This window comes from Neofelis nebulosa, chromosome 8 (genome assembly GCF_028018385.1).
Source record: "Neofelis nebulosa isolate mNeoNeb1 chromosome 8, mNeoNeb1.pri, whole genome shotgun sequence".
NCBI classification, from domain to species: Eukaryota; Metazoa; Chordata; class Mammalia; order Carnivora; family Felidae; genus Neofelis; species Neofelis nebulosa.
Genome location: NC_080789.1, coordinates 3,648,100 through 3,662,532, shown reverse-complemented (window position 1 = coordinate 3,662,532; position 14,433 = coordinate 3,648,100). Strand labels below are relative to the sequence as shown.

Sequence of the window (14,433 nt, the reverse complement as noted above, 5' to 3'; positions counted from 1 at the left end):
ACTTCAGCTCAGGTCATGATCTCGCAGTTCGTGGGGTTGAGCCCCGCATCGGGCTCTGTGCTGATGGCTCAGAGCCTGGAGCCTGCTTCTGATTCTGTGTCTCCCTCTCTCTGCCCTTCTCCCATTCACTTGCCCTCTCTCTCTCTCTCTCTCTCTCTCTCTCTCTCTCTGTCTCAAAAATAAATAAACATCAAAAAAAATTTTTTAATTAAAAAAATACACAAATACCTATTTGTACAAACGTGTCCTATTCATAATTATAATGCTATATACATAAGTCTGTTTCTAATTATAATCATATCAAATATATATTAGGTATAATGGCAATATAATTTGATCTAACGTATCTCATATCTAATACATCTTAGAATTATGTTATACTATATGGTGTATATTACTCTTATATGATTCTATTATTATAGGATTATGTCCATATTACAAAAAGTATTGTATAGAGTGCCACATAGATGTTACACAGTTTTGCTCACTGTTGGTATATTTATCCTGTTTCATAGTGAAAATCATTAGTAGCTAACTGGCAGATTGCAGTTTGCTTTGCCAAGGACATGGGTCCCACAGAAGGGAATCTGGGCTTTCTCCAGCTCTGCAGCTCCCAGAATCTTGGCTCCCTGTCATGTTCCTTTAAATAACCCTGTCCTGGTATAAGAAGGTCCTCCCTGCACTGTAAACTCGGCTGACCTTACCCAGCCTTGGGGGAGACCGAGGGGGCGACCGCCCCCTCACGCTGCCACAAGCTCTTCCATCCCCCCGGGTGCGCTCGCACGCAGGGTTGAGGCTGGCCACGACCACCCAGACTCCGGCAGCCCCGCAAGGCCTGCCCCTGTTCCCATCCATCTGCACACAGTCAGGTGGAGGGAGTCCTCGCGCTCTGGCGAAACGTGTAAAGTTGCAAAACGGTTGTACGTCATCTACCGCCATCCTTGGGGTGCTCGAGATGGAGTGCTCTGGAGAGGAGCAATGCACAACTATTTATATGTAGGGTGACCACAGTTCTCCAAAGGAAATTACAATCCTAGATCAAGCCTATATATACAGAAAAGTGGTGAGGTATCCATTAAGCCTATATGATACATTAAACCTTTGTTTTTTAAAATCTGTCTAAAAAGTTAATAATTATAGGGGCGCCGGGGTGGCTCAGTCGGTTGAGCCTCCGACTTTGGCTCAGGTCATGATCTCACAGCTCGTGGGTTTCAGCCCCACGTCGGGCTCTGTGCTGACAGCTCGGGAGCCCGGAGCCTGCTTCGGATTCTGTGTCTCCTTCTCTCTCTCTGCCCCTTCCCCGCTTGTGCTCTGTCTCTCAAAAATGAATAAATGTAAAAAAAAAAGTAGAAAGGTCACACAAAATAAGGAGGTTTGCTTTCCCACACTGATAAATAGTTACAAGGCGCTAATGCTGCTGTGACGATCCCAACCACCTCTTCTTTCTTTCGAGGATAGATCGGCCAGGCCTTCTCAACGTGGGACACATTGAAAAAATGCAGGAGGGCATCGTGCACGTGCTCAAACTTCACCTGCAGAGCAACCACCCAGACAACATCTTCCTCTTCCCAAAGCTCCTGCAAAAAATGGCAGACCTCCGGCAGCTGGTCACCGAGCACGCGCAGCTCGTGCAGGTCATCAAGAAGACCGAGTCTGATGCCGCCCTGCACCCGCTGCTGCAGGAAATCTACCGGGACATGTACTGACGGCTGCGACGCGAACGGCGAAGCGCGCGGCTCTCCGAGGGTCTTTCCGAGGCGACAGCCCTACCGCGTGAGAAGTGGGAGCCATGCCCACTTTGCACAAATTCCACCGTTCTTGCCTTAGCGAACGGGACGAAAGCTCTAGGTAACCGGAACCCTAGTCCGCGTTTCTCTCTCTCTCTCTCTCTCTCCTTTTCTTTTACACCAGGACTTCTCAGAGCGTGCCAAGTACTGAAAAGCTGGTGAGAAGCAGCTAAGATGCAGTTCTTGGCAAGTCAAGGGGAGTGACGCGCAGAGGCCTGATTTTGACTCACCCGGTGTTAATCAATGCAGATTTCTTCACGTCGCGTTAGCAATTTACCGTCCGATTAACTGGTGGCCTCGACAGACGTGGTCGGGTCTTTTCCCCACCTTTTCCCCACCTTTTGACTATTGTGCGCCTGTATCGTTTTGAAAACTAATCGGCACTTTTTAACTTTTATGATCCTGTAAATCTAGAGGAACCCAAAGGTTAGGTATGTAAAAAGCGGTAAAATATTTATTGGGAAGGTGTTAATTCTGTGTCCCGCATTTGAGGAAAGACAGCGTGCTGGTTTTGAATCGGAGGATTTAAAGTTTCCGAGACATGCCTGATAAGCCATCGGGATGCAGCGGTCGGTTGCTTTTCGCTGTCTTTGTGGTTGTAGCTAGTGCGCAGCAAAGGCCCGTTTCCAGGTTTGTGTGGAAGATCCCGGGAAGCCACGTCCCAAGAACGCCCCTGGGCTTGACGGCCTGCCCGTTTCGAGCTGGCGTCTGTGGGCAGCAGGAGCAAGACAAACAGAAAGTATGTCAGGCTCTCTGTTCCTCTGACCTCTGTTTCCAAACCTGAACCGACCGAGTCAGGTTGTCTGGGGGCCACGAAAGCGTTTTCAGGAGCAAACTGACAAACGGTCTGTCGATGTTCCTCTGAGCCCTGTGTGTCAAGGCAGCTCCTTGGTCTTTTCCTGTGTCACTTTCTCAAATGGGCAGCTTTATTTTTTTAACCCTTGGTGAGAGCAGCTGCTCCTGAGAGTGGAGAAAACGAGGCAGACACGGGCCAGGGCAGGGGTGGTGGGGGGCACCTGGAGAGTGAGGGGGGCAGGCACAGAGTCCTTCACGTGGTAGCTTTCCCAACACCTAAAATACTTATTTCAGCCTTAAAGGTCATTTCTCAACCTCGGTCTGGTTGGGAAAGCAGTGCTGATCGTGGTTTTTGTCTAGAACATATGGACCCAGAAAGACTCTGTCTTTCTGTCCACCATGGAAGGTGAGCGTCCCATGGGAGGGTGTGCGGCAGTCCCCGCCCTCCAAGCCAGGCCGGGCTCAGCCTGCCAGGGCTGAGGCTTCCGGTGGGGGGCGGGGACACCGGCCACCTCTCCTCCCAGCAGCACTTAGGACCTGGTTGTGCCCTCAGCGCCCCTCCCCCTCTGTCTTTAGAAAATGTGGCTCTAGCGGGTCGATGCTATTTGCTGTTGGAAGAATGATCAGGATTGAAATTGATCAAGTTCCCAAGATCGGCACCCTGGGAATGCAGCCAGAGAGGGCAGCTGAGGTTTCAGCTGGAAAAGGCAAACGCTACAACGGGCACATCCTTTTCAGAATTAAACGTGAGTGGTACTTTTCACTTTTCATTTTGTGGAAAGATCCAATTAAAGGATCTGTTGGAAGCGAGTAAAAGTATTTCCACATATGAATGACACCAGTCAAGAGGTCATCCGAAATCAGAAGGGAGCTCAGCTTTGAGTCAGAGGCGCGTCCGCGTCCTGCCCTAGGACGGGGCTCCCTGGATCTGTGGGGCCGAAGGGCCGTGGCTTGTCCACAGGTTCAGGGACAGAGGCTACATTCCGATGCCAGGTCCTTGCTGCCTCTGTTGACCACTGGCCTCTCTCCTGCGGTGCCCCAGATAGACGCTGTTCACAGACGTGGCCTCGGAAAGTGACCCTCGAGACCCAGGCTTTCAGAAGAGTCGCTCACACCGTCTCTATTTTCATGAAACTTATTTTTGAAAACTCCTTATTTCATGCATCCTGTGGCGACAGGCTGACAAAGCCACAGGTCCTGCGTTCCTAGTGTTGGTGAGCATTTGGCACTCTCGGGGCCCAGCTAGACTCCCCGCCACGTTCCCGGTGAAGCCACAAAGGAGGCCACGGAGACCTCAGCTCGAACGCCACTTGAACTCGTTCACGTTTATCACACATTCGTTTTAAATAATAGTCACTAATCGCCACTCGATATTTTGGGTCACCTATTGAAAAGTTTCTCAGACCACTGATAGTCAGATGGACGAACTGTTCACCAGTTCAAAATACTGTTGCATTTCCAGTAGGGACTCTTTAAACCGCATGCAGTGCCTGCTGGGTTTCAGCTGACGTCAGCGTGAAGTTCAGTAGATGGGACGCAACAGGTTCTAGAAGCCTCAAGCCAGAGCCCGGAGCCCTTCCTCTCCTGGTGGACTGGCCCACGGGGCGGCTCCCCTCTTCACCAAGCCACAAATGCCAAACGCCCGGGAGACCACGGGATTACGAACGGCCTTTGCAGGACTGACAAGGATGACTCCTGGGCCCGGGAGCCAGCCGGACCTCTCCACCCGATTCCCCCAGCGTCCCTCGTCTTCTGCCTCCTGGGCAGGTCCGGCCGGGCGTCCCACACGCCGAATTCTGCCCCTGCCACCCTGAGGGCTGCAGGCGCCCGCGGCCGCTTCGGCGAGGCCCGGCATCATCAAAACCAGGGTGTTGGCCACTGCATCAGCACGCGGGGGAATCGCCGGAGTGCCAGAGAGCTGCTCCGTCCTTCCCGCCCGGCTCGAGTTTCCCTGCAGCCTTCCTCAGACTCTTGGACGAGACACATTGAGAGCATCCTCCTAAAGAGTACGTATACGTCTACACGAGTCAGAACGTGAAGTCCGGGAGAAGAAACGTGGTGCCCAGGGCGTTCCAGAATGCCCGCGAGAGCTGTCCCTGTGGCCGAGGGATTCTTTTCGTTTTCAAAGCGAGAACGTTTCTTTCCGGGTTTTGGATGCATTTCTTACTCTGGGCCGTCCAGAACTCTAAGGAAACGAGCAGCCTCAAGGGTCATGTGGCGGTCCCCGAGACCGGGCAGCACCCCATGATCCGAGCAGAAGCTCGAGGCACGAGTACAATCCTTGGTTTAATGTCTGATGACAAGTAAACTGTCCCTTCAGCCACTACTGTTTCCCAAATCCACAGCGTAGCAGCTACCTCAATGAGCTACATCAAAAGGCACTGTTAAAATTAAGGTGCACAAAACGCGGGGGGTCCTTCTGGAGCATCTGGAGTCAGGCTCACCTTTCTTTGCTTGACTGCGCACAGAGAGATGGAAGGTTATAGCTTTCTGAAGGCACTCTTGTTGTTTAAAGGGAGCCTCGGAGATACACATGTGCAGAAGTTGCTGCCCCGTTTAGCGGGACAGAGTTTGAGCATAACCCGGGTCTGGGAGACATGACAAAGGTCACCGCCTGCATTGACCCGCCCCGCCGAGGGCCTCCCCTCCGCCTGAGCCTGCTGGCTGCCTAAGCCGGCCAGACGAGGGTGGGAGGAGGTGCCTCGAGGAAACCTAGCTGGGCCGTGACTTTCCAAGGGCTCACCCCTAGTAGGCGCACCTGTGGCCCTGTGCTGACTCTGGGCCTTCCCTGCCTCTCGCTCCCTTCTTCAAACCACGGTGGCACCAAGCACATTTGATACTTAGCCACTGGATACATGATGGTTTCCTTGTGTTGACCCAGTGGCCACACCTGTCTTTGCAATGTCTTACGAACTTGTGTTCAAATAGGGGGTGCCACAGTTTCAACCAAGTCCACTGCTCTCAAGACCGACTGGGCCACTAGCCTGGCCCTACGCAGGGCGCTTCCGGGGAAGCAGGGAAAGCCAGCCACCTTCAAAGTGCCTCTTCCCCGTGTGACCTTTCCAAGCTTGGGTCCCACTAGGAAAACATGTCCAGCGCTCATGGCCCACCACCTACGGCATGGACCTTTACCGCCCTCAAAGCAGGCTCCTGCAGCCTCCAGCTCCCAGCCTCTTGAGGGGCTCAGCGGAGATCATCCCAGGTTCAAGTGGAAACATCTGGGCTCGGGGTGAGGGCCGCCTGGCCTTGTGCGTCTTTGGCCTCGGGTGTAGCAAGCACGCTCCCCCTCCTGCCGGCCACTTCCAACAGGCAGGGTGGCCTGACCCCGTCCTCCCCTGCAGGTGTTCCTGGAGGGGTCACCTGCTTAACGCCTTTAAGTTCATGGCAGTGATGTCAATTCAGGATGGCAGGGACATTCGACTGTCCATGCACGTCACAGACTGAGATCGGTGCCACCAACTGAGGGCTATTAAGAAGCGTCCGAGGAATTTTTTTCCACGTAGCCAGTCTTCACCGCACTGGCACTGCCCGGCACTCGGCAGCCCCAAAGCCAGGCTCTCTGTATTTGTTCTCCTTTTTTAAAAGTGGCCCGGCTTCTCCTAACTCTTGGTCCAAGCTGATTTATGGGGTTCCCCTGCCACTTTTTTTAAAAATGTCTTTTATTTATTTTGAGAGAGAGAAAGTGTGCAAGCAGGGGAGGGGCAGAGAGGGAGGGAGAGACAAAGAATCCCAAGCAGGCCCCATGTCAGCTCAGAGCCCGATGCTGGGCTCGAACTGATGAACTGTGAGATCTTGACCTGAGCCGAAATCAAAAGCCAGACGCTTAATCAACTGAGCCACCCAGGTGCCCCTCCACTGCCACTTTAATAGGATTCAGGAAAATGGTCATCGACCCCCAGCCTGCCAAACACACCAGAGTAAGAATTAAAGCAGTGAATTTGGTCAGACTCGGGATATGGGAGGTCCATTGCATCACTGCATTTCTCTGGAAACCACAAGGCAAACCAGAATGCGTTACTGAAAGTTTTATAAGAGGGGGAAAAAAAAAGACAATCTTCATGCTTTAGTTTGAAGAATTACACAATTCTTTCCATTGTGCTGTTTTTGTGGAATGCGGCAGGGTGTCTTAAGCTTCAGTTTGGTGGGGTGGGTTGAGGCTCGTAAAAAAGCTGTGGCCGTGGCCCTCGTGTCAGGACGACGGGCGAGAGGCTGCCGGCCGGGGTTACTTGCACGGCCCTCGGCCAGCTGGGGCCCTGGGGCGGTCTTCTCACCTCTAGAGCGGGGCTCCCGGCGGACCACTTGCCTCTCCACATTTCAGTCTGAACCAGAAGTGCAACCGTTTCCCACCCACCTCAGGAAAGGGGGGACCATACCCTGTGGCCCAGCTGACATACAAACAGCCACGCCCTGTCGGAACTCTGCAGAAGAGCACAGACCAAGCTGCATCCACGTTCCGTGTCTCACGTTGACTGGAGCGACCGAAAACATCAAGGACCCCGGTGGCCCCGTAACTGTTAAATGCATCATTTGCAAAAGCAAACAAACAAACAAAAAACTAAGAAACATTTTTTTTTTTTTTTTTTTTTTTTTACATCAGAGATCATATTAAGACCTGGGTCAGATTTTTCCATTTAAAATGTTTGCTAGTGTAGGTCAAGTGTGAAAGGCTTCCCCACGTGCTTCTCCAGAGAAGGGAATGTACCAGCCTCCTCCTCCTCCCTCACCCTTCTCTCACCCAACAACCAAACTTCATTTAACACGATCAGCTGCAGTATCGCGCCAACCAGGGCAGGGACATGCCCTCCACCCTGAGCCCTGCCTCCGAGGGCACGAGGGGAGCCCCAGAGTGGGGGCATGCGGGCCACTGAGTCTCCTGGCCCAGAGGGGGTCCCCCGGCCTCCGCGTGGCCTCTTCAAGCAGGGAGATCACGCTCCAGGCCCAGAAGACAAGTGCGTGACCAATCTTTTCAGAGTAAAATCATTCACTTTTGGAAAATATCTTCTCTTTTAATAAGCACAGATGGCCTGTTCCTGTTTTCAGGCCTCATAAAAAACGTACCTCACAAAAGATGAATATACCACTCAGTACCCTTTTCAGTAAGATTACGGTATTTGTGTTTGAGTATCGTTATTTTTTCTACACTGTACGGGAAAAAGAACCATGTTGATAGCTATATCTTAAATACTGTGATTCAAGTTTTTTTAAAAATCTAGTATAAATATCTTACTAACTTATAATCATGCGTTTAATGGCAGAGATTTGGGATCTTTGGAAATCAGTATTAGTTGACATACTCTTAGCAGCCTGGCTCTTGAACCCTACTGGAAGCACAAAGGAAGCCGGAACAGAACAGCTGAAATACAATTGCACACGCACGCACACACACACCGCCGGTCCTCTCCCGAGCCACTCGGAACTTACTTCCCGCGTCAATCCGTTCCCTTCGTCTTGCTCCACGTGCGTGAAGCGCGAGCCAGCAGACCTTCACCGTCTCTACAAGCAAGGCTGCGAGAGACCCAGGCCACAAGTCACTTACTCCTCACAGCAGTGCCTGCCGAAGACCTGAACTAATCCTGTGCAGTAAGTAGCTGTCTGTTCTTCAGGGAATTATTACCTGTGGGTTTTTACCAAAGAACTTGGGCAATTTGAAATATTCTGATGGAACGTGTGCGCCGGCTGCTTCCCTGGCAGTGCCCAGATGGGCTAGCCCGAAGCATAAACAGAAACCACAGCCCCCACGGCACTCCGTGTCGTTTTCAGTGCCTTGGCAAAGCTTCCTGGTGCGTACGCCCCCCCCCCCCGCCGGGATCCACAGGGCCGTTGTACCGAAAGCCGAGGGGGAGGGGGACCCACGCACACGAGCACATCAGGTGGGTGCAGGTTTCCAAAGCAAGACTGAGCTTGGTTTCTTGGTGTGTTTATCGTTACCATTTTTAGGTGCCTTATATTCCCCAAGTATTCAGGGGCGGACAGACCCCTTGTCGTAATACTAGACAGGAGTGGTTCCAAAGCAGACCTTTTAGAGCAGGTTCTGGTGTCCTCTCTCTGGCTCTGGGTGGAGCCTGCAGGGCCTCAGGGAGCAGGGGTGTGCAGAGAAAAGCAGAGGGAATCTTCCTAGTCACGTTAACGGATAGTGGTTCCAAGGAATTAGAAAATGGCTATAAAATAACTTTAATTTTTAAAAATCTTTGGTCCTCTTCTTTTTTCCTGCTAGGAGATTGAACTGATCACATATATTGATTTATATCCTGAGTTTGTGGGAACGTACAGGTTTGGAATGTCCTACTGTAAGACTGATGAATGTAAGGGGTTAATTTCAGGGTACAGCGTTGCCTTAATGGTTTTAAAGAATAAAACTATTTTTGAAAATTATTTGGTGAGTTTTGAGTGATGCTGTGAGGTGAACGTTCAGCTTGACAAGTCCTGGCCGTAGCATCTGCCCTCAGCCCAGGACAGCCCCCCGCTCAACCCTGCACCTGCACAGGGGCCTTCACCTGTAGCCTTAAGTCCTTCAGTGGACAGAATGGCCCTAGAACAGTGTGACCCTGAGATGACAGCCATTTATCTGACATAACATGACACACGGGGAGCATGTGAAACAAACCCAGTGCACAGATCAGCCAATAAAAGCTCTTTTTCCGTTCCCTCCTCAAACCCGCATCTAACATTCTCCCGGCCGGTGAGTCGGCCTTGCGGTACTTACTAGGTGAGACCGCCCCGTTCTGCCCTCTGAGAACCACAGAGGCTCACACTCGGTTGAGTGTGTCACCGCCTGGGGGCCGGGAGGGCAGGGGTGCCCGGGGCAGCCTATAGTCCACTGAGGGCTGGTGCTGAGTTCCCTGAAGTTTCCAGAGCAGAGTGAGGGAAGGGAAGGCAGGGGAAGGCATTCCTCTCCCTTGGGCTGGAGCCAGAGCCTGAGGGGACAGAAAAGGCTGGAAGTAGCAACACCCAAGCCCCACTCCACGCCAGATCCAGAGTGCCACGGAGAACAGCTGTCCTGCAAATGTTTCAGGGGAAGGATTATTTTCCAAAACGTTAACTGGTTGTCTGGGTTTTTAATTATAAATCTAACACATGATCAAGATTAAAAACACTTTCTTTTTTTCCCAACATTTTTTTTTTTTTTAATTTTTATTTTTGGGACAGAGAGAGACAGAGCATGAACGGGAGAGGGGCAGAGAGAGAGGGAGACACAGAATCGGAAACAGGCTCCAGGCTCCGAGCCATCAGCCCAGAGCCTGACGCGGGGCTCGAACTCACGGACTGCGAGATCGTGACCTGGCTGAAGTCGGACGCTTAACCGACTGCGCCACCCAGGCGCCCCTAAAAACACTTTCTAAGCATCACAAGGGTGGGAAGTGAAATCCTACTGTCCCCAGGCCCCCTAATCTCTCTCCGCACACCCGGGCACATTCCTGCACGTCACTGTCCTGCGTGATCTGCGTGAACGCTCACTTCCGGGGACGGGAAGCGGGAGGCACCAGCCCTCCTGCCTCCAGGTGAGCAGGAAGGGACAGGTGGCCTGGGCCAAGACAGGGAGCTTTGTCCCTTGGCTTCTGTGTCCTCGGGGTTGGGCAGAGCACCATGTCACCTGGAGGCAACTCCTGGATCTGACGAATAGTGCGAAGGGCACAGAGGGCCCCCAGGGGGCCTCGAGCGAGCAGGAAACAAGCCGGGGGATGACCCTGCAGGAAGGCCTAGAGCCCCAGGTCCGGAAGGAGAGCAGAAGGGCCAGCAGGCCCAGCCCTGGCTGGCTTTGTGCCAGTTCTCAGCCGTTGCTCGTTGTTCGGTTCCTGCCCTGTGGTCTCAACGTCGAGGGCGGCTCTGGACGGGGCTAGGTCTGCAGGAGGTGTGGTCTGAGGTCAGCCTTCTGAGGGCCTTCTCTGCATGTCTCCCTGTTCTCTTGCTGCCGCAGGCTGGGCCCCAGCTCCCTCCAGCTCCCAACGCTGCTCCTGATGGCCCCGAAAAGGGCCGGGCAGAGCAGTTCCCAGCTCAGCCCCCTCCCTGGCCCAGGCTGCACTCATGTCCTCGAACCAGGCTGGCTGGCAGGCTTCTTTGATGGATCTTTCCTTTTCCCCAAGTCTTGCCGAATTTCCCAAGGGAAGGCATCGATGTTCTCCCGGACACAGGGGAGGCAAAACCTCTTGGAATAGAATAAACTGCACTCCTGAAAGAGCAGAGGGGAAGGGTGGGGGCTAAGTACCACAGAATGGGGAGCACGGAGCAGCTCCTCCCCAAGCCCAGCCCTTTCCACACACGGGGTGGGGGTGGGGGGGCGGTGACTAGTACAGCACAAGGGAGAGCAGGGCCTGGGGGCCAGCCAGCCCCCTCCAAGAACGTGGCCATCACCTAAGGGAAAAAGATGGAGGAGAGAGGGGGCAGGAAACACACCCAGACCCTTCAGCCTGCGATAATCACCCACCGAGGCTGGCAAAGGCGTCAAAGAGAGAGGCAATGCAGGCCTGGGTTAACCAGGGTGAAAGAGGCGGGATGGCACAGAAAGACTCTGGGGGTCTGCCCTGCTCCGTCGTGGTCAAGGGCAAACAATAAGCCGGAGCAGAGGCCACACCTAAACAGTCAGAAATCCTAGATCCCTCCCTCTCCTGGTTATCGCACGAGTGGGACACAGACTTGGTAACCACCAGTGCTGGGGGCACCACCGCAGACCGAAAGGGCCACGAGCAGGTGGCTGGTCTGGGCAGGAGGTCACAACCACGGCCATTCTCCCCCGTGCCCATCCTCTGTCACTGAACTACGGAGACTCACTGCCCAGGCCCTGTCCAAAGACTGCTTTCCCAGCCCCTTCTGCCACTGGGTGTGGCCACATGGCAGCTCTGTGCCACCTCCTGGTCATGCCCTTTGAAGGAATGGGGATGTGCTCCCTGTCTCTTCCTGCTGGCGGGAGCATAGGTACGATGGCAGGAGCCGCAGCAGCCACCGTGGACCCAGTGGATGTGACGTGCTGAGTGGCAGCAGTGTCTTTCCTGCCGGCATCACCTGCTCCGGACTCTTACACGTATGAAAAATAAGTGGATACGGTTTGTCATAATCATGCCACTGTATTTTGGGGTCTCTGTTCCAGCAGCTCAGAGTGTGCCTCAGCTAAGACAAGGCTGCCCTTCCTACAGTTCTCAGGAGAGAGCTGTTCCCATGTAAGAGAGAGGACTCACTTGTCACTAACAAATTGTTCCATCAAAGAACACTGGAGACTTCGGAGACCACACGGGGCACCCTCTCCTCTGCTCACCAAGGGCAGCCCAATTTGTAAGCGTGGCATTCAAGGCTTCTCGCCACCTGGCGCCGCCCCCCTTTCCGGTCTTCATCTCGCAGCTTCCTCTCTCCCACTGAGTCCTCACCAGCCGCCCATCTCCAAACACCCCAGGCCTCTGCCTCACGGAGGCTTCCTCCCACCCCATCAAATCTCATCACCTTGGCCTTGCAGGGACAGAGGCTGTTTAAACCTTGTTGGCACTTTGCCCTCTGGCAGAAAGGCAGGGACCCCTCTACTGCCCGTCACTCAGGTTACGGGGGCCGCACTCCTCCACCTCCCTCCATCCTCGGGTTTTCAAACAACAGGCTCACCACCCTGGTGGACTGGGCCCACTCAACCTCTCCAAACCTCATTTTTTCATCTATCAGATCAGTATAATACGGTTTTGCCCAGCTAGGCTTGGGCCAGATTGAAGGAATCTGCACTGGTAAAACAGGCCCCAAGCACAGGAATGCTCAAGAATGCTCCAGAAAGCACAGTTCCTTCCTCTGGAAGGTCCCGCCAAGACCAAGTAGGAAGAAGGTCACCGTCCCCCGGAGAGAAGAACAATGGCCACCCGCAAGGCTGGTGCGGGGTGGGGGAAGGGCTGTCAGCACCCACTGCTCAGCCAGCATGGAGACCCTGCGACTGACCCCAGCCTGCCCCTCTGCCTGTCTGCTCACTTCCGTTGGCCGCAGGACCCATCCATAATGACGTGGCCTCCAAGAACCCCCTGGCCCCCACCGAGTGACTGGGAGGGCTCCTAGAATCACCCAGCAAGGAAAGGCGGATGCTCACGCCGACGTCAGGAAGGCTCACGCGTCACCTTTCCCACACTCGTGCATGTGGGGTCCCGGCCACGGGGAGGGAGGGAAGGCAGCCCCAGCCCACGCAGCTTACCCACCGGGCCCACACACACCAGCCGGCTGCACAAACTGCACTGAGAGCCGAGGACCAGGAATCTGCCCTTGTCTGAGGTGAAGGGGTCCTTCATGACATAACTCTCCTCCAGAAGGCTGCAGGACAGTAAGGCAGGTGTCGGTCTCCGGGTTAAGGGGGGTAGGAAGGGGCCTGGAGGTTCCGGAGGAGCTGGGTGACCCCTCAGGACACTCCTGAAGTGTCCAGAGCCCGGACAGGGATGGACCTACAGCTCAACACCCAAGTCGTGCATCACACTCAGGCTGGCACCAGCCAACAGCTCCGGCCAGGGGACCTGGGGGAGGAGGGGGCTTCCATGGCCAGGGGCCTGAAACGGGGTACTCACACGACAGACTGGGTGTCAGGGGGCTTCTGCCCCACGTAGCTGTATGGGGCTGTCAGGGCACAGAGCTGGCACTTAAACACACCCAGGGGACGGTGGTCTGCCTCACACTCCATCTGCAAGTTCAAGAGACAGGGCGCGTCACCTGCAGAACCGGGAACTGTGCTCATCTCCTAAGCCTCCGGCTGCGTGTTTCTTACCCGTAAGACCCAGGATATCCCTTACAGACAAGGAACCTCAAGTTCAAAGCAAGCGGACAAAAGTCAACACAAGTTCGCGCGAGTCAAGGCTCTGGGCGATGCTTCAAGCCTCAACGGACTACAGAATCCGCTCAGCCCCTGGCCATTTGAGCTCTCTTTACCCCCGACAGTACCTATTTCCAGGACGGCCCCCTCGCACCCTTCGCTACCCTGCACTTGCCCGCCTCCTCGCTCTCGCTCCACCTACAAGGCTTCCCCCCACCTCCACCTCCGGAACCTCCCTCGGGCTACTTCCAAGATTTTCTCTTATTTTTGGCCTTCGGCAGTTTGAATATACACATCTACAGGGTTTCTTTTCCGTACAGATCCTTTTCGCGCTTCTCTAAGCAAAGGGGGCCGATGCAAGTCTCCCCGGGCTTCGTCAGCACCCCCCTACGTCCGGAAGGCGGCCGCGCCATCTCCGCCTGCCTGCCTCAGTTTCCTGGAGGGCCGCGCACGCCCGAGCCCGCCTCCGGGGAGCCTTCCCGCGTCCTCCATCCCGCCCCAACGCCACGGGCGGCCGCTCGGACCTCGGAGCCCGGGACACCACAACCCTCCGCCGAGCCGCCAGCGCCTCCAGGACGCGCCACTCGCCGCCGGTAACCGGCCCGGCCCAAGGCGCTTGCGCGGCCCCGCCCCCGGCGGCCCCGGCCCCGCCCCCGACGGCCCCGGCCCAGGGCGCGTGCGTGGCCCCGCCCCCGGCAGCCTGGGGCGGAACTTCAGGGTGGACTTCCGGCTGCGGGGCGCGGCGGCGGCTGGAGTGAGTGAGGTCTTCCTCTGGTAGGAGCGCGTCGCGCGGGTATCGTGTTGCGGCTGGTCCCAGGCTCCCGTTTGCTCTCTGGGGGTTGGGACTTTATCCTTTGGGGACTTGAGAAATAAGGAATATATACAAGGCATTTTAGTAATTCTGGGAATAACAACTACTCCAGGACCTGGGCCCCAGGGATTTTAGCAAGCACTCTGATGTTCTTTCTAGCGGTTTTGACCTCGGGGTGCTTACAGCAAGGGTATTTTTTGGGTCAATTCAAAGATCTTCTACTGTTGGGGGTTTTTTCTGGGTCTGCCCAAAGGTGGACCATCTGGAGGAAGCATTGCATAGAT

General features: G+C 54.6%; 2 protein-coding genes across 4 annotated transcripts in view; one reads left to right on the top strand and one right to left on the bottom strand.

Annotated features, from left to right (window-relative positions):
• Positions 1-8,954, top strand: part of PPARA (peroxisome proliferator activated receptor alpha) — a 73,427-nt gene extending 64,473 nt beyond the window's left edge. For both annotated transcript variants that reach the window (XM_058741001.1, XM_058741002.1), the window contains exon 8: positions 1,459-8,954. In XM_058741001.1, the coding sequence (XP_058596984.1) occupies positions 1,459-1,706 (248 nt within the window). In that variant the 3' untranslated portion in view covers positions 1,707-8,954. The remainder of the gene's footprint in view (positions 1-1,458) is intronic.
• A 958-nt stretch (positions 8,955-9,912) lies between these two features.
• Positions 9,913-13,957, bottom strand: CDPF1 (cysteine rich DPF motif domain containing 1). 2 transcript variants are annotated; one of them, XM_058740999.1, is made up of 4 exons: positions 13,863-13,957; positions 13,097-13,209; positions 12,737-12,848; positions 9,913-10,749 (listed from the first exon to the last, which is right to left on the bottom strand). In XM_058740999.1, exons 2-4 carry the CDS (start codon positions 13,207-13,209, stop codon positions 10,603-10,605), a joined length of 372 nt encoding a protein of 123 aa, XP_058596982.1. In that variant the 5' UTR covers positions 13,863-13,957; the 3' UTR covers positions 9,913-10,602. The 2 variants fall into 2 exon arrangements, with proteins under 2 accessions (XP_058596982.1, XP_058596981.1); XM_058740998.1 differs by having other exon boundaries at positions 13,657-13,898.
• Positions 13,958-14,433: the final 476 nt, after the last annotated feature.